A 19207-nucleotide genomic window follows, 5' to 3' on the forward strand; every position below is an offset into this window, starting at 1 on the left:
CGAGCCGGCGGATCAGCTGTAGATGCTGTGTCACGGCTCTGGCGTCCTCTCCTGGTAGTGTCCGCGCTACTAGTGTTGAGTCGCTCGTTAGTAGCTCGTTAGCGCTAGCAGAAGTGTCGATGTGTGTTTATTACTTTTTTTTCTCTTTTGTGTGATTTCGCGGGTGTGAATGGGGCGCAGGGGGCAGGGGGGATCGGAGAGTGCTCCTGGAGTCCCGCCCATAATCAAGGCATTTTTTGAATTTCAAGCTTAGAGCACGTCATCCAAAACTGAGGGGTTTAGTTCCCCTTTAACCTCAACTGAAGAAATTATACCAGACATCTCTGACCATTAAGGATCATTCGACTGGAAAGTGTTATGAAAACAATTCAGTTTCACCAGCTATACTGATTATTGATTGGACTAAGAATAGCACATTCAACTATTTTTTAACATGGTTTAAAATGCTGAATGTCTAAAGGATGATAAAATAAGACCATTGTCTTTATTTTAAAAAGGTTACCATGGAGGGAAGTGACAGTGGCAGGGACTGCAAGTAGGGAGGATGAAAAAATGTAAAATTTGATGTTTTGCAAATTGAATTGCTGTTTTGTTTGTTTTTTTTGTTTTTTACTATAACCTCGGTTATCAATATGTTATCTAATTTAAACATTTCCTACAAAATGTAAAAAAAAAAAATTTTTTAAATGTTGAGTCAGGGCTGTTGTGACAGATTGAACAGGACTGGATAAGTGCAGGTCTCTTGTTAAAATGCAAACGTTTAAAGTTCTTGAGGGCAAATGACATTAAACAGATCTGATAAAAAGCTGTTGTAAATAGTAAATATGGGCTAAAGAGAAGCTGACTAAGTGTCAGAGGTTGTGAGATGATTTTTATAATCTGTGAAAAACCTCTGCATGAGTGAAGCTGTACTTAGGCACAGTGTGTGAGTTACATACTAATATCAGCAAACTAACAAGCTTACAATGCTGATGTGTTGATGGTTTGTAGGTTTAATGTTACTGAATGAGTTTAGTGTGTTAGCATGCTAATTAGCAGTAAACAACAGACGCTGACGTGTGATCAGCTTTGTAACTAGTTTAAACATGAATGTTGACAATGGTGCTACAGGAAGACGTCAGAGGTCCACAGCTATTATAACGTTTTCTCATGGAGCCATAAATGTTTGAACCACATTAGATCAATACAGTCGAGACCAGCCCACCAGAGGGTCCAATATGCGGGATGAATTTGCCAAGTGAATCACATAGAAGCCAGAAGAGGCATAACATTGTTGTATTTTTCTCAAGAAATTTCAGGTTGCCCATAACATGTTTTGTGAAAGGAGTAAAACAAAGGGAATATTTAGAGCTCTCCATAGCCTATTAAAAGGTTATTATGCTGTTATTTCACTGGTTCAGCCCACTTGAGATCAAATTGCACTCTATGTACTGTAGCCCCTGAACTAAAATGAGTTTGACACCACTGGTTGAGACCAAGAGTGGAAAAAGGTTAATTTTATAAGAATCCTACAAAACGTGTTACTGTTATGTTACACTAAACCTGATTAAAAATAAGTGCTTTTTCTGAACATCTGAGTACACACTGAGACAGACACACACACACGTCCGTGTTTTGTGCTTCGAATTCTGGATGTCTTTGTGTAAATTCACTTTTGACTTTTATGCTTTTTCCTCCTTCAACTACTGATTAAACCTACAGATTTACAAAGCAATTTCTTATCCAGAGGTTGTTTACAACTTCCCATGGGTGATGCATGACGCAGTGCTGGTAATACTATCATTTCACACACGACACGTTTCTGTCATTGTTAGAGCTTGCTGAGCCCATCTGTTATTACAGCATTCAAAATAAACCTGGAAGCATCTGATCTGCACCAAGCCACAGTACCGAAGAGCAGTAAAAATAAATAAATGAATAAATAAATAAATAAATAAGGACAGCAGAGGGAAAATCCACCTCAAAATGTTTTTGTTATTTTATTTCTTCCCTTGTAGTCCTTGTTAACCAAAGCTTGCAAGGTCTTGTCACTCTTTTTCCCAGAAAGCTTCTGCATGGATGTAAGGATGTAGAAATACAAATCAAGATAGGTGGCCTCTAAATGGTGACTATCGGGTTTTACTCCCTGTGCAACCGTTTGACTCCACACTCTTTTATACAGTAGATGAGACAAACAGAAACAGGTTCTGTCACAGGTCACTGGCTAAAATAAACACACATGAACGAGACAGTAGATTGTAAATGCAAATTAGGTTTAGCATTTGCTTTAATTGGTTGGCAAAAAAACTTAATGAGTGGTGCTCACTGTGCTCTTAACCAAGCTGCTGATCACATAACTGAAGAATGATGAAAGTAAAATACTGACATTCAGAGTGATTTCGTTTAGTTTGGGGGATTCGTGTCACTGTCAGCCAGTGTTGTCGAGCTTAAAAAAACAAACAAACAGGGAAAACAGCTGAAAAATACCAACTGAGCCAGGTCTGTGCATAGAGAATTAAACTGCATAATGTGATTAACAAGGCAGTTTGTTTTGTCCCAGGTACAACAGGCTCATTGCATTCAAAGAAGAGCTGAAAATAATACAACGGTCTCACTCTCTCTCTTTTTTTTTTGCAGTTATGTAAAATGTTAATCTGATTATTATATTAGATAATTGTCAGCACCCTGGTCTTGTAGTCACAGACGGTGAAAAGCTATTTCAACATGTTGACAAACGGCAGGTATGAATTGAATCATTAAAGTGAAAGGTGAATGAGATTTGGCTAAAGTTTCTTTTCTGTGATTGAAGTAAAGCTGACACAGGTTTACAGTGAGTCAGTTCTGTGTCAGTGCAGTGAACATACACAAAGAAAACATCTTTCAAAAAAACAAACAAACATTTAAACTGACAAAGAGGTTAACATTCTTCATAAATATAGAATAAATATTAAAAAAAATTCAACCCCACACATTCACTGTTGTCTTTCTTCCTCCTTGCGGCTCTCTGGATTTGATTTTTCACTTTAACAGGAAGTCCAAAATTGGAGCAGAGCAACGCTAACTCAACACAAAGTTCATTTGCAGCAGGACGCTCAGGACTGAGGGGGACAGAGTCATGATTTCTGGGTGCAGGCTTCATATGAAACCTCTCCTCTGTAATCTCAGTGTAACTAATAGTGTTGTTTTCACTCAGCAGCTTTTTTTTCTTTCTAACTAAAGCTTCTGCAGTTGACCTGATCAGTGTCAGTGTGGAACTAGTCCTGGAGTCACTGTGGGAATTCTTCTGTAAAACCTGAACTATATCGAAAGGTCTAAGCAGCTTTAAAATGCAGCGACGTGTCGTGACAATATACTGTAGCAACAGAGAGAGAAAACCGGCGCTAGGCTTAGTTCGGTGTGACGGTTATTTGCATTAACACTGTCAGATATGTTTTCAAGAACAATTCAGTTCTTAGAGGTTACACACAAACACCATGTGAAAAAAAAATCTACTTATTTGAACACTGGAAGTTTATCCGTGGACTGAGAGTCAGTGCCCATGAACAAAGCCCGACTCTCAGGCTCATCTAATCTTAAAAAAATCATAATACTACTAAAGGATATCACTTTGTTCAACCTGTGACAAACTATCAGGAAGATGATTCGTCACATGACCATGTTTTCCACTATGTGAGGAACTCAGTTGTTCATTCCAGCTTCATTCTGGAATAAAATAGAGCAATGTTAATGTTGATACCGTTTCAGTAATCCATCCTCATCTGTCCAACTTTCCCCTCTTAAATAGCTTGTAGATATGTTCATATGTACAAGAATTAAGATATGTACTGAAGTGGACTGTTTACAGTTGAAAAATCAACATGCTCCGTGGTGGACAAACAACACTACGTCATGGAGACACTCTTCAGAAGCTGCAGTCTTATGCAATTTACACCGAGACATCTGTGATTAGTTCAAGGCTCTGCTACAAAAACCCATACCAATCAATTACTACCATCATCACAGTGCCAGCAAACACAAAGATGCAGTCTGAGCTTAAGAAACATTAACCAACTCAGAATCTGAGGCATCAGTCGGTTTCGGCCGAGCTGTGGTTCTGTGGACGTTATTAGTTGATTTTCTGACCCGTCATATCCTTCATAGGAGTGGAATCAGAAGAACTTAGCTATGAGTAGGACCACGAACTGATCCTTCAGAGCGCAGACTGTGAGATTATTTAACCCTCCGCGAAAGAATTAGTGGGAAATCTAGATCATAGTTTACACTGAACGTATAGCATTATAGGGAACTCACATTTCCACCAAAACATGATCATCAGTAACAAAACCATGTGACCAAACATCCTCCACCAAATGGCTGCTTTGCTTCGGCGTGTTGAAGCTGTGGGTTTGGACAGAATGAAGAAGATAGAGCAACAAACACAAATCATGATATGAACTGCAGCAGCTCACACACGGCTCTGCTTTGGGGAAAAAAAGACCCAGAAACCAGAGCTCACTCTGCTGAGGTTCCCTCTACAGTGCAAAGAACGTGGACTAATGAGGTAAAGAAAAATAATAATAATAATTCAGTGATGATGGGGCGTTTGTGTGTTTCTATTTTCCAGCACTTCAATAAATAGTTTGCTGTATGATAATTATCCCACACAGACATGTACTCGTGTATCTGCTGACAGACTTCACCTGAAACATAAGGGGGTAAAGTGAAAAGTCAACATCTGGATTTCAATGGCAGCTGGTCTTAAATTCCCAGGATTTTCAGACAAAGTGTGCCAGACCCTCCACTGAACAAAAATATCATAGAGCAGCATGCTGTTCAAAGTGCGCACACACACATACATACACACACACACACACACACACACGTATAAGACCAGATTCACACCATGCGCTCAAACCCCAAACACACAGAGACACACAGAGACACACACACACACACAATTTGGCAAAATACTCCTTGGTAGTTTGAACTAGTCTCTCCATCCAAGTCCGCTCCTCCTCAATGGCAGCTTTCACGCGCAGCTTTTTGCATTCCCTGTTAAAAAGTAAGACTTGGTAGAATAGGAGGGATGCAAAATGGTGTCGCTAAGGTGACGTCTGCGACATCAAGTGAAAGCAAAGGATTGATATCAGCTTGTTACGTCTGTCCTCCCTCCCCTCCTCACTGCTCCTCCTATTCTGCAGTCTGTTGCTGATGAAAGTAAGGCAGGAAGTATTTCATTTCATTATCTGACTAGTTTTTCCTCTGAGCTGCCGGCAGACGCTGCACATTGTTGTCCCTCTCCTCTGATCTCACACTAGAGGGCGGCAGAGACAAAGACAGCCCGGTGACTCAACGCTACGCCTTGAAATGACACTCCGATAACACACTGGCACCTCACAAACAAAAAGAAATATCCACACTTCTGTTGAGAAGGCTATTCCTCGTCCTTCAACGCACTCCCTACTCATCATCACCTCCTCCTTTTTCCTCATACACATCCTCGCCCCTCCTCCTCTCGCAGGTTTTCAAAGCGCTGGTCGCAGGCCAGGAGTAAAAAACAAGAGCAAGAAAGCACACCCTCAGTGGCTGTTTAGGCCATGTAGATGAAGGTGTTGATGTCTGCCTCTTCTCTCTTTATGTACTTGTGCTCGATGAGCCACTCGATCTGCTCCTTAATCATCTTCTTCTGTGGCAGAAACATGTTCTTCAGGATCTCCACCAGCTCCGTCTGCAGCTGAGCGTTGCTGATTCTCTTCCTCATCTTCATGATTTGGATGATGGCCTCCTGAGCGGGAAGAAATGAGCAAATGTTACACATTTAACAGCTCTACCGGCTTTCATCGGCTAAAATAATAATAATAATACAATTCAATATAAAAAGCAACAGGTTCTCCCCTAAATTTCCATTAGTCAACATCCAGATCAAATCCTACGTGTTTTGTTTTTCATACCTGAGTTCTGAGTATCCTGAGCTGAACGATTCCTTCATTCTCCTCCTCTCTCATTCGCTCAGTGGTCAGCTGCAGACGACCAATCAGATTGATCTTTCCCCGCTTCTGCACTTTGGAGTTTTTGCTGAGAAAATGAAAGACGCAAAGAGACAAACAATCAATGTCTCCTTATCCCAACTCTTAGCTTTAACAGTCATTTCAAGTGAGGTGCATTCACAATGCATATTGGTGGGTTTAATAAATAATGACAGCATTTTTCATACACACAGAAAAAATAAATAAATAAATCGTTCAAAGCCTCCATAATCTTAGAAATTATTCACTATGAAATCCAAAAATGACATCATATTACTCTTATTTGTAGAAAGACCACTACGTACATGAGGGAGAACTCCTGGTTGACGTAGAAGAGTGTGCTGTCTGTGAAGTCTTTGGGTGAGTTGACTGGAGGGTCGTAAGACAACACCTGTCTCTTTAGTTTGGGGAAAGCAACCAGAGACTGCAACAAAAGAGACAGAACAGATGCTCACAATCCTGTGTACAGTTGCTACAATGGTCCAAAATGAATCATTAACCCTGTCCCAGTTGATCATATTCTGATTATCTGTGTGCATAGGACTGTCTTACCCAGTTGTATTACTGTTAATAATAGTGGTCTCACACTCCAGGAGTTGTATTTGTAGATGAGAAGAGGCTTCGATCCTAAAGTCTGCCTGTGTTCTTTACCTGCACAAACCTTTTCTGATTAAATGATCAGATATCAGTTCCTATTAGAAATGTCAACCGAGACATTTAAAGAGTGTAGTTTATCTTAGTAAATGTTGTACTCCTGTGTACGTCGTGTGTAATGTAACTGGTGGATTCAAGTAAAGCTTGGAAAGTTTTTCCCGTGGTCTGACCCAGAGTGTTCGGCGTAGCTCTGCGTCAGGCAGCTCTGTGGCCAGTTTGAGGTTCTCAAAGCTGATTCTCTCTCTGGGTCTCTGGTTCCAGGCGAACAACACTGCAAGCTGGAAGGTCGTCACCTCCAGGTCGTACTGACCCACCTCGTTCTTAAAGGTGATCTGAACAGAAGGGAGGACAAACAGAGGAGACAGCATGGGAGGTGAGAAGTGTCCATTCAGTGCTGCTCTGTCAGTTTGGTTTAGTAGCCTGAAAAATGCAGAGGAGAATTAATAAGAGAAAATACTCAAAGCTGTAACTAAAACTACTGCCCACTCCTCACTCTCACTCATTATTTCATCAAGTTCAGTTTTTCTATAATACTGTCAGTGTGCTCCAGCAGAACAGCCTTTTGATGGTTGAACCGCTTCATGAACGAGGAGGTGGTCTGCGTTCTGGTTTATCTTGTGCATGCGGGCCCACCCTTGTGATGTACATGATATGGTTTAACTGCCATGCTGCCGTGCAGATGGGTAAAATGGATGATGCATTTGTCATGGCGTCTACAGAGCATGACTAACAGTCTGTGATTATTTCACATTTTTGTAAGGGATGAATGAAACCTGCAAAAACAGCCACTGTGAGCTGAGGGTCACAGGCTGCACCCTCCAAAACATCATCAAACTAAACAACTTCTTTTACAGATGCAGGAAAAAAAGAGGGGAGAAGAAAAGTGGGTTGAAGGTAAGTGAGGATTAATATGAGGAGGTTTAAAGACTCTACAGGAGCAAAAGTAATTTTCATCTTAGTAATTTCCAAAACCAAACTGCATTTTCCAGAGGTTTAAAAAAGTATATTCTAACTCTGTGAGATTCCGACTGTTGGTCCCTCAGGCAGCAGGAAGCCTGCACTGTCTACTCACAATGCCGTTAGACATGAGGTGATGCCAGTGGAGTTTGCGACCACTGTGATTCCTCTTGTAAAAGTCTTCCACCTCAGGGATCAGGTCCTCCAGCTCTGTGGGCAGCGAGACAAACACCTTCTCACTGCTTCGTGACCAAGCTCCTGCGTTCAGGATCTTAATGTTCACGCTGTCCGCTGCAGGACACAAGAGGAGAGAGAGAGAGAGTACAGCTTTCAAATATATTCTTTTATCCAGAGACAATCAAACACACACACTTTCAAACCAGTAGTTAGTAGTTAACCCACTGGGACATGGAGCGTGCTCCCTGTTGTTTGGGTCCCCTACGACAAGCAGTTTTGCTTCTTTGGCGTTCCCTTTAATGTACATTTGTGTGTTTGTGTGTGTGTAGTACCTGGGAGCGCCAGTTTGTTGTGTTTGTGCATCTCTTTGAAGACTTGATTGAGGTCTTCTGACACCTTGATGTCCTGAAACATCCTGGCCAGCTTGTTCACATAATCGGCGGGCATTCCTACTTCCTACACACACACACATGCATACAAAAACACAAACAGGAACACACACACACACACACACACACAGGGGACATAAAAGCAAGACAATAATTCACAGCGTTCTTGTCAAACATTGCTCAAACATCACCTACAGTTGATTACTGAACATTTCTACATCATGCAACATTAAAGTGTCAAATACCACAGCATCTGCCAAGTGTATTTATTTTCTGATATCTATCTGATAATAAAATTGCTTGTTTGATGATGCCGCACAGCACAGTAAAGGGCTGTGCCAGTTTGCACTGAACACAATGTGCAACCTGCTCTGTCCTGGGACTATTCCTTTGACCTTTCCCCCCTGTGATATTTAAATCCTTTCCTTTGTTATTACACATCACATTTTATTGAGGAGAAGCACCATTCACAAAGTTGACTTACTGACAAAAATAACGTCACATTTCCAGAAACTGCTGAGCAAGCTAAAAAACTCCAAACTAGTGAAGATGTTTTTGGTCTTTCATTAGTGTAAATGACATGAACCAGGTCAGTCGAGAAACAACATTAGACCGTGTTAGATTTAGTCAAAGTTCTTCCTACAACGCTGAGCAGCTCTGAGTATTTTATCTGATTTATTCTGTACTTTTATTGCCTGTTGGTAGTACAGATGATGCTGGTGCTGGTATTGAGTCTGTAGTGTAGTATTTGTGCCATAGATGCTCAGGCCAGCTCTTGAGAAGAATTTAAAAGCAGTGTAACTCACTCTCAGCCACTCCACCATGTTCTCTTCAATCTCACTGTCTGCTGAAATGTCCAGAATCAGGCGGCGGGTCAGGTGAGCTTTGTGGTATCGCATGAACACGTCTTTATTCTGGACATACTTAAGCACCAAGAGCTGTAGGTGGAGGTAGAGATCAGCGTGAGAACAGAGTGATAAGGGAAGGTGTGAATAATAGTGATAGCTCTGTTTAGGAAAAGTCCAGCTAACAGAGCAGAGACTCACCACTTCTTTGAGTTTGAGCTCAATCTCCTCTGAGGTGAGTTTCTTGCTGAGAGGAGTTTTCCTCAGCAGCATATCACAGTAGTTTGCCAGCAGCTCTGGACATTTGGACTCCGGCTGAGTCTTCATACCCACACTGGATGAATGTGGACACACACACATTTACATGAAGACCATAACATCACAACTAGCTTCAGTTAAACAGAAAACACAATATTGAATCTTGATTCTGGAGAACAACACCAGGGCCCAGTTGTTCAAGAGGATTAATCTGGATCAAAATTATCTGGATTATGATATCCCTTGTTTTGGCGTTCAGGACCATGTCATTCATTTTACTTTTATCCCAGTTGTGTAAAATTTGGGGTCACTCAAAGTGTATTTATTTGAAAATAGTGTGTGTGTATTGCTTTCTGTGCTGTTTTTTGTTTCTTCTGTGTCTTTTAAACAGCCAGACCTTATCTGGCCCACAAAACAATAAATATAAAAGCAATTATACTATACAGTACATGCTCAAATAGATTAATAGACAAATTGAATTAAATTTAAATTACATTTAGTTCCTGAAATCCACCCTGAATCCACCCGACTGCTGGGATCAAAATAATCCAGATTCTTTTGTATCAAAGTTATCCCGATCCTACCAAATGGTTTTGAACAACACAAATTGAGAGTCTGATCCAGATTAAAACCAAATTTGAATAACGTGATCTAATTCAAATTCAGAATCTGTTTTTAGTTTTGAACAACCCATTTTCAAGATTTGAGCCAATCCATTATCCGAAACCCGACTAGATTACTTTGGAACAAGTGGGCCCTGGTCGCAGGATAAAACTCACCCTTTCTGTTTTAAAGGCAGCTCCAGTTTGAAGATTGTGGCATCATTGACAACAGCTTTGTAAGCCTGGAAACAAACAGCACATTAAAGTGATAACCATTACAGAGGAGTGTGCAGGCGTCCCCCTAGAGGGATACCAGTGAGAGGCTGCTGCTTTGTCTCCACACGTGTAAATGCAAAGTGGAGCTGTGCTGTGGCCTGTGCTACAGACTTAGTCCTTTGTGAATACACTAAAGAAACACAAGAATTCAAAGCTGGAATGAACTCAAATCCCTTGAGCATACAGGAGATACAAAATATTACACTTGGTTGATTGTCATATCTTCTAGGAGTGATTCTCCTGGTCATGTTTCTGAGTTGTGTGAAGCTTTGGAGGTCACACACCTTATCTCTTGCAGTGAGGAAGCGAGGGTCATCCTGGAAGGCTTCCTTCACCAGCTTACTGAAGCGGTTAAACAAAGTCAACAACTGCTCCACGTACTTCTCAGAGTCCTGGACAAACAAACAAACACACAAAAATGAAAACATCTGACTATACATAATTATGTAGACATCATCTGTTTTGACATTAGCATCTAAAGAAAAGAGGAAAAAGTGCTTAATCCAAGAGTCAGATAAACTTGACTGAATAAATTAAATTAAAAGTCAAGGTTTAATCAAGACCATGTGTAAAAACTGAACATGAGACTGAGGAGATGTGTGTGTGTGGTTAGTGTGTGTTTGTGCACATACAGTAGTGATAGTCTCGGCAGCAGCCACCATGTCTGCTAGTCCAGCACTGATGATATGTTCCTCCAGGTCTTTCAACATCGGCTCAATCCCATTGGGAACTTTGTCCATGAGTGAAAACATGAGGTGCAGCCCTGCTCCGTCGAGAAGACAGTCAGTGTTACACAGAGGACAGGAAGCAGATTGGCTCAATCCAGAACGTCATGCACTTTTATATACACTGTGTGTGTGCTCAATTATTAGGCAAGTGAGTATTTTGACCTTATCACCATTTGAGCCACTTTGTCTGATGTAAAAGAATGGGCTTAATATAGGGTGTTGATCACGTTGGCTACATCCTCCTTCATCACACAAATACACATCACCCCATTATGTTTAAATCCAACACACATTCACGTTTATATAGCTTGAAGTTGGAAAAAATCATCAAGTCTCCGACTGAGTTTCTGCCAACTTCCATAGAGACTCCATGACAATTTGTTCACAAAAGGTACAAATACCTATCAGCAATATAGATCAGAAACTACTACTGATCATAAATAATAACAATAATAGCAATAGATTACAGATATTACAGTTTGTGTCCTCCAAAACAAACCAGGCTCACTTTACTTATTGCGCACCACTAAAGAAAAAAAACCATGTGACATCAGTGCAGCGTTACTCACGGTCTGTCTCGTTGCGTTTGATCATCCCTGGACATTCAGCCAAGATGGTGTCTTTGAACGACGTCACCAGAGCGTTCACACAACATTCCATAAGCTGTGAGGACACACGCACGCACACACACACACACACACAACAAAGACTCACTGTTATAGCAATGATGAAATAAACCGACAGACATCACATTAACGTAAAGAGACTCCTCCAGGGTCATGATCTTCTTTCAGGCTATGTTTGTTGCTGCTTGAACTAAGTGAAAGAAATAACCTAAAAGGAAGAATTTCTGAATAAATGGGGACACCGATTCATATCTGATATTCAAAGATCAGTCTTTCTTCATTAGTATTCAGATCTGACAACATGACGTCCATGTGGATTTTAAAACCCCATAAATAACTGGATGAATGAAAAAATATATGACGTATGACAAGTTAGAAACCATGTCTTCATTGCACCGTTTGTTTGCCAAAGCACACAGACAAGTTCCTGCTACTAATTTATAAAATACAAGTCTGTATAATGCTGTTCTACAGCTGAATATAATGTGACAAACAGCGTAAATGCAAGTTAATCCAGGGGCCATCAGAGAACCAGAAAATGATTGTGAAAAATGCAACAGCTCATATCAATATTTGAGATCCTGTCAGTGACACTTACTGCTTGAACAGAGTTACATTCACGTCGTGTCTCTAGATATCTAAGTGCTCTCTTCTCCTCTTCTCTCAGCTTTGTGTCTGCCTGCAGGGAAACACACATTAACACAAAACACAGATACTAGAAACCAAGGCTCTACAAACAATAAATAAACCCATAATTAAAACTCTGTCACATGCACACAGTCAAGGTGACAACTGTAGGCATTTCTGTCCAAAAGGTTTAGCTTCAAACAGGGTGATATTTGCAGTTTGTAATATTTTAGAAAAACATTATTATCAGAAAAATACAAAAAACATCAAAGTGCTGGATTATTTAGGGAGGCCAGTTCGTGGGTTGCATGAATTTGTGTACACTTTAAACAGCACGCCTCCCCGCATCCCCCAGTGTTTGTTAGTGACTTTCATTTCTACATCTAAAAGTGGGAAATCCCTCATACCAACACATCTACTGCTAACAGTCAACATTATTGTGGCGTACATATTTCATGTAGTTCTGGACGCCATTCTGTTGCAGGTAGGACGGTGCCTGTGTTCTGTAAAACCTCTCTGTGGAGTCCAGATAGGCTTTCTCAAAGTTGTCCCTGTAGATCTGCAGCTTGTCCTCTGGGTTTGAACACAGGTTCACTGGTGTGAGACAAGAACAGAGAGTGAGTTTAAGAGTGGCCATCAGTGAATGTTTTTTTTAAATTAGTTTATTCAGATAGATGAATGTCTCTTCTCCTTACATCCCATACCTTATGTTTACACTAGAAAAAGGTAGAAGTAAGGGTTTATCACATACAAATCACTTCTATTTCTGTTTCTATCCATACCATCTGTGTTTCTGTGCCCTGCCACGTGTGTGTTTCTGTCCATCTCACCATATGACTCTCGGACCCCTATAACCAGCTGGGAGTCGAAGGCCTCCCCCAGCCTCTCAGCATGGACCAGCTTCATGGCGCTGTCCTGCAGGCGACTCTTAATGTTGGAAAAGATCGACTCGTTCCATGTGTCCAGCATCAGCTGGAGAAATAAGGCGGGGGGAGTAGTAAATGTGGATCAAGTGCACAATAAATGTTACATCCTAAGTCCATTTCCTGCATCCAAGAATAGTCAAGTTCATTTTATTCATGAGGTGCTTTTACTGAAACTTCTCTGGTCTGTCTGCTGAATCATTCTCCACCCACAGCTTCCTCCTCCACAGCACTTTACCTGACACCTTCATCTCAAGGATGAAATATCACATGATTCATACTTCCAGCTCTTGTCTTACTGGAGGATTTCTAAGTTTACTGGCCCTTAGTTGCTCACTGCATCCTACTTTACATTTAGGCATACGTTTTCCTCCCCGTCAGCCACTTCTCACGACCTCTTTGTTTCTTCTGCCTTTTACAACTGCTCTCCTTTGTCTCCTCTCCTGTCTTCTTGATTGATTTGCTCTAGGGGATTATGATTTCAGGACAGGTCATTCATATATGATTTTTTTTGCTGTTGTTTTAATTCATCTACTTCCCTCCTGCTTTTCTTAACTGATAAGTGAACTGTTATTGTTGTCCACACTTATGGTCAACCTTTTCCTGCCACTTCTGTATCCTGCTGCTTCCTCTCCTGTCATCTCATCATCTCATTCTTCCTGCTTTTATTCTGTGCGGTTGTTGTTGCTCAGCTTTTACACTGAATTCCTGTGGTCACAAAGTTGGGTGGGTTTTCCCCTCTCACCTTGCGTACGATGCTGTCCTCCACGTTTGTTTTCTTGTTGCTGCCCTGTTTGCCCATCAGTGTGATTTCCAACTGGCAGAAGGGTTTGGGCAGGATGTCGCACTGGGTGAAGAACTTCCTCCACTCCACAATGTAAGCTTTTAGCAGTGCGGTGTCATCCTGGTGGCTCAGCACGCGCTGTCATGGCAACAGATGCAAGTAAAAGTTAGGAGTGACAAAGGTCGACCAATTAATACTTTTGCAAACTCATAATCCTTTGATCCATGCAGCAATTGTCTGACACATCTATCACTTTCTACAGGTTCTACACAATGAAGCAGAGCAGTCAGTTTGACTACAGACGTTCTGAGAACAAATTCTGAGTTTTGTAAAGTGTAATACTGTATATGTGATGACCATTAAAACAGTCACACAGCTCTGATGTCTCCACCAAAACTCAAACTAGGGACAAAACAATTATTCAAGCCATGTGGAAGTGCGGTGTGGTTCACAGTTGTTAAGTCAATTCACCATCTTTGATACACAATATTAGTTCAAGATGCTCAGCAACTTCATAAAATTCAGCTTCAAAAATATTGTAATTTTTATGACCAGTGACCAGGCTGCTTATAAAGACATGACACTGCCATCATTTTAATGTAAAGGGGTTTAACATGGGCTTACTGATGATATAAACAAACACACACAAAAAAACAGATAACTTACAGCCTGTGCTTGTTTGATGAAGTCTAGGATGTCCTCTTTGAGGGCCTGGTGGATCTTGGCTGGTCCTTTATCATCCCATAGACACACAGCGTGGACATCTCTGGCAGAAAGAAATAATTGGTTTGTCAAGTTCATTAATGACTCTAAAACAACGGGTCTCATGTTTGTTAAAATTTACAGTATATGTGACTTTGAGTGAGGTGATAGTGAAGTCATCCATGCAATCTGCTGCAGTGACAACAATGTTTTGGAAGAGCCTGGTACTTCCTCTTATAGTTGCCAATAGGCTTATGTTGCCAAGCAACAAATACATCTCATCACTTTCTCTGAACTTTCTGAGTAACAAAACTTAATTCAGGTAAAGTCTCTGGAGGTTTAAAAATAGTTTCAAAAGTTGACGTCATATCCTCATGAAGAATCAAAGGAGGTAGAAGCAGCACCAGTCTCAGGACAAGGTTTAGTTTCAACCCAACATCATGGTCACTGAGAAAATACTGCAACGGATGTAAACAGATCGAGCTGTTCCCTTGTGTAACTTAGTTTATAGAGCAACACACCAACAAAGCTAAATGCTGCCTGCCAGAAACTGCAGACCATACACAACTGACACACGACTGCCATAACTTCTCTGCTAAAGACACTGTGCTGCATGTTTCCAATCATCACATAGTGTATTGTATAACTGCAGAAGTATCTCCCTTCGTCTGGTCTTTGTAGAGCTCATGGAGAGAAAGTGATGTGTTGTAATAAAGCACTCTGTGTTCCTGTTCCTCAACCCGCTTCCTCTTTCTCAAGACCATAATCAGACTTCTTCTCCTTGACTATTTTACTGATCCCCTTTGTTATTGAAGGGATCAGATAAGTCAGGTCAGTTTGATTTATGCCACCCAGTATCAAACATCTCGAATCTTTGGGAAGCTTCAGTAGAACAAAAAATGAAAAATTTTTAAAGAAACAATTTGGACAACTTGCAGATTGTTGCAAATGTTATATTATAATAATCCTCTTCAGACCTCAGTAAAAGCACCCAATGCAACTTTGGGTTAAAAATAAAGCAGTAAACACCAACACTGTATTACAGTATGTCATTTTGCTTCAAGATGTTAAGTTGCACCACATCTTCCTATTTCATAGAGAAACACATGACTGCATGGATGAAAATGATTGTACAGGTAATACTCAGAAAATTAGAATATCGTGAAAAAGTTCATTCATTTAAGTAATTCAACTTAAAAATATATTATTTAGACTCATAACAGGCATTGCAAGATATTTCAAGCTTTTATTTGTTAGAATTTTGATTATTATGGCTTACAGCTTATGAAAACCCCAAAATCAGAGTCTCAAAAAATTTGAATATCACATGAAATAAACAGAAAAATTAGTTTAAATAAATGAAATGTCAGCCATCAGAAAAGTATAATCATTTTGTGTACTCAGTACTTGGTTGGGCCCCCATTTGCCTGAATTACTGCTTCAATGAATGAACTTTTTCACGATATTCTAATTTTCTGAGTATTACCTGTATATCAACTTTAAAACATCTGCTGTAGTTGTTTTTAAAGCAACTACAAGAAAAGAGACATATTCCATCCTACTACAGGCTACCTACCACCTACCAGCACACGTAGGGATAAAGTAAAGTACAAGACATGTCTATGAAAACTAAACCCATCTATTGATGTGATCTGTGTGTGGACTGCTCTGCTCTCTGGCTGTGCTGATCCAGCTTTAGACGACTGTCTGGAATAAAGCAGAGAAGGGACAGAGAGCAGATCTTACGAGAACAAGTCGAACCACTGTTGCTTGGTGACGGCCTCCTGTCTCAGCAATTTGAGAACGATGGGTCTCATCAAATCCCACTTGTCCTCAAACTGCAGGGACCCCTTGTTCTGGATGAGACATGACATTGGTGGATAGAAAGGAAGAGAAGGGGGGATTAAAAACAGCAACGAGAGGGACGAATGGAGGTCGACCAAAGGCTGGGGTTAAATGGGTAGTTTAGATTTTGAAATTGGCCATTTTACTTGGATAGTACTTTCCACTGACCTCACATATGCAACATATCAAAGTTTGATATATTTGAAATATGCATTAAATTGCTTTGATGAAGCATTGACATAGTTTAACTATGTCAATGCTTCATCAAAGTAATTTAATGCATATTTCATACATATAACACTTCTCTATGAAATGACCCAATCTCTTGGGGATCAAATTACTTGTGCAATCACCAGACAACAGGATATTACATTAATAATCATAGAAAAGCAGGGATTTCACTTAATTAATTCACATTAAATTAATTAATCCAGCCATGCTTGGCATTTGATTGTATAAATTTAGACAATAATGGTGCAAGCAGCACAGGTTCGTAATGATGGAAGTGACTTATCAGTGCAATTGAGGAGAACCTGTGGCCTAATGCACTGAGCATTTAAAAAAAAAAGTAAAACAACAGCTACTTCTGGATTTCTGGTTGTTGTCAGGCCCCGTATCCTGTGTCTCTATGATGGCTGGCCTCACCTCAACCAGCAAATAGTCTAATATGTAAAAGGAGCAGTCAGATCCATCTGCAAAAAATGAAGGCTTGTATTGACGTGACAATAGTGTCAGTAGAGTCACAGGAAAAAGGTCCCTTCACATCCCGTGTAAATGAGCTCAGTGAGTCTCAGTGCGGCAGTATTTGCACCTGTGATGCTGTTGTGTGCAGTTTAGCACCTATTTAGTTCACAGGAACAACACAATGCACGCTTGTAACTGGGCATTTAAGACCACCGTGTGTTACATTTTTGCTATAGCCCTGACTTTAGCCGATGCTAAGTGAGGTACCGGTCTGTGAGGAGGGGGCGGGCGGCTGGTGAAGCCGCCTCTCCTCTCACCTGTGCAGCCAGCTACCTGTCCGGTGAACTCATGACCCCGTGAAGTGGAGCTTCTCCGGGCCTGGTGCGCGCACACACACACACATACACGCAGGCGGGGTGTGTATCACGTTGAGCACAGGTTAGCTAGTTTGCAACAGTAAGCCAAATAAAGGGGGCTCTTTGTTCGCCGGTCTGCTGACCAGAGGAAGGATGTCCAGCGTCGGGGTCGGGTCTCCCCTGAACCGGGTCTCCGGTGTGGGTTTAAGCCGCTTGACACGGTGCTTGTTCGGCTCCGGGTGTCCGTGGCCGAGGTGCCGGTCTGTGGCTACGACTGTGGTTGTTGGGTCCGGGTTAAGAGGGGAGAGGGCCAGTTTGAGGTTTGGGGGCCGGCTGTGGTCAGGACCGGGGATAAACCGGTGGGGGAACGGACACCGGAGTTCAACAACGACAGCGGTGACAACTGTGACTTCAGACCAGCTTCAGACGCACCTATTGCTGCGTTTATTTAATATATTTACACTATCAGAACAAGTAGATGTGAGTCGCGGCAACGAATATATACATATACACTCACGTGCGGTGGAAATATGTGAAAGCGAACAGTTTAAATCTGCACATACATTTGAGAAATACGAAATATTAAAGTGCTTCTTACCTTTAACAAATTAGACGTCGCCATGTTTCTTCAACTTATCACCTCGCGGAATCTCGCGAGACAGGTACTACAGCTGGTTCAGGATGAGGTCATACAACCTGCACTGAAATTAGAGCAGAAGTGTTAACAGCACACTGTAACTACTACTCTGACAAAGAAAAGTCCCGCATCGATGAATGCAACTTAAACGTGCGTGAGGATAAATAGGGGAAAATATACTCAAATGTAAAATGAAACTACAGCATCGTTTGAAGAGAAATGACGCTTTCACTGTTACACTGGGCTACATCGCATTCATGTAAAGGAGAATGGGGTGTAAATGAAGACCTACATTTAATTTCATGGAAATCCCAATTATCTGATCATTTTCTCATTCAGACAATTAATTAAAAAAAGAAATAAATCAGAAATTAGTAAGACTTTAGTTTGCCCAAGATATGTTTTTTTTTCACTTTTTTTTCACTTAAAAAAAAACAATAACATAACACAACATAGCATTCCATACCATAATAATTACAGCTAATGCACACAAATCCTCACTGTAGAAGACGTAAAACAAAAAAACGTATCTTTATAAGAAAAAATATCAACATGGAAACACTAACCTCTAGTGGCCATAGTGTGTCATTACAGCTAGGCAAGACAAGGCAAGGCAAATCTGCTTGGCACAATTCATACACCCGGCAATTCAAAGTGCTTTACAGAGACATAGAAATACAAAAATAGACAATAAAAAATACTTTTAAACTATACTTTTTAATACTTTTAGAAGAAGAAGAAGAAGAAGAAGAAGAAGAAGAAGAAGAAGAAGAATTAGATTCAAATCATGTATGGAATTTAAATAAAACCTGCAGCAAATAATAACATTTTCAACCGTGATGAACAAACTGACAGTTTGAGCAGACAGATAATCGCACTATAATCTTCACATTGTTTGCTTCATTCTCAGTAGGCTATAAGAATACTACAGATGAAGGTCCTGTATTGCGAAACCTGGTGAAATAAAAGTATAGAGGTGATATATTATTTAGTACTTACTTACTTACTTACTTATAGTATGTGTTTATTGCAAAATATATGATGGAATAGGAGATAAGCAAACAAACAACAAAAGTAGACTAGAATATCTTACTTCAGTTTAAGTAGCAATAAAAGTAAAGTTCCAGTGCCTGAAAACAAGCCCAGGTTTTGA

The 19207-nt window shown here is 40.6% G+C and overlaps 1 protein-coding gene across 1 annotated transcript; it reads right to left on the bottom strand.

The window, feature by feature from the left end:
* Positions 1 to 2233: 2233 nt before the first annotated feature.
* On the bottom strand, positions 2234 to 18110 carry LOC146976130 (cullin-5). Its single transcript, XM_085795655.1, has 19 exons — positions 18016 to 18110; positions 16279 to 16388; positions 14497 to 14596; positions 13792 to 13968; positions 12954 to 13095; positions 12572 to 12717; positions 12095 to 12175; positions 11440 to 11533; positions 10775 to 10905; positions 10427 to 10534; positions 10044 to 10108; positions 9208 to 9340; positions 8968 to 9099; positions 8105 to 8228; positions 7711 to 7886; positions 6809 to 6970; positions 6290 to 6408; positions 5910 to 6033; positions 2234 to 5743 (listed from the first exon to the last, which is right to left on the bottom strand). The coding sequence occupies exons 1-19, from the start codon at positions 18037 to 18039 to the stop codon at positions 5549 to 5551; spliced, it is 2343 nt and encodes a 780-aa protein (XP_085651781.1). The 5' UTR covers positions 18040 to 18110; the 3' UTR covers positions 2234 to 5548.
* Between the last annotated feature and the right edge of the window lie 1097 nt (positions 18111 to 19207).

This window comes from Trachurus japonicus, chromosome 13 (assembly GCF_045865225.1).
Source record: "Trachurus japonicus isolate A0001 chromosome 13, Traja_1.0".
NCBI classification, from domain to species: domain Eukaryota; kingdom Metazoa; phylum Chordata; class Actinopteri; order Carangiformes; family Carangidae; genus Trachurus; species Trachurus japonicus.

What these genes read in the sequence shown, in the direction of transcription:
- LOC146976130 (XM_085795655.1), bottom strand. Translation starts at nt 18,039, where the DNA reads ATGGCGACGTCTAATTTGTTAAAG. An exon ending in AATGTAACTCTGTTCAAGCA is followed by an intron (nt 11,534 to 12,094) that starts GTAAGTGTCACT and finishes GTGTCCTCACAG; the next exon opens with CTTATGGAATGTTGTGTGAA. An exon ending in CTGCCTTTAAAACAGAAAGG is followed by an intron (nt 9,341 to 10,043) that starts GTGAGTTTTATC and finishes ACATTCATCCAG; the next exon opens with TGTGGGTATGAAGACTCAGC.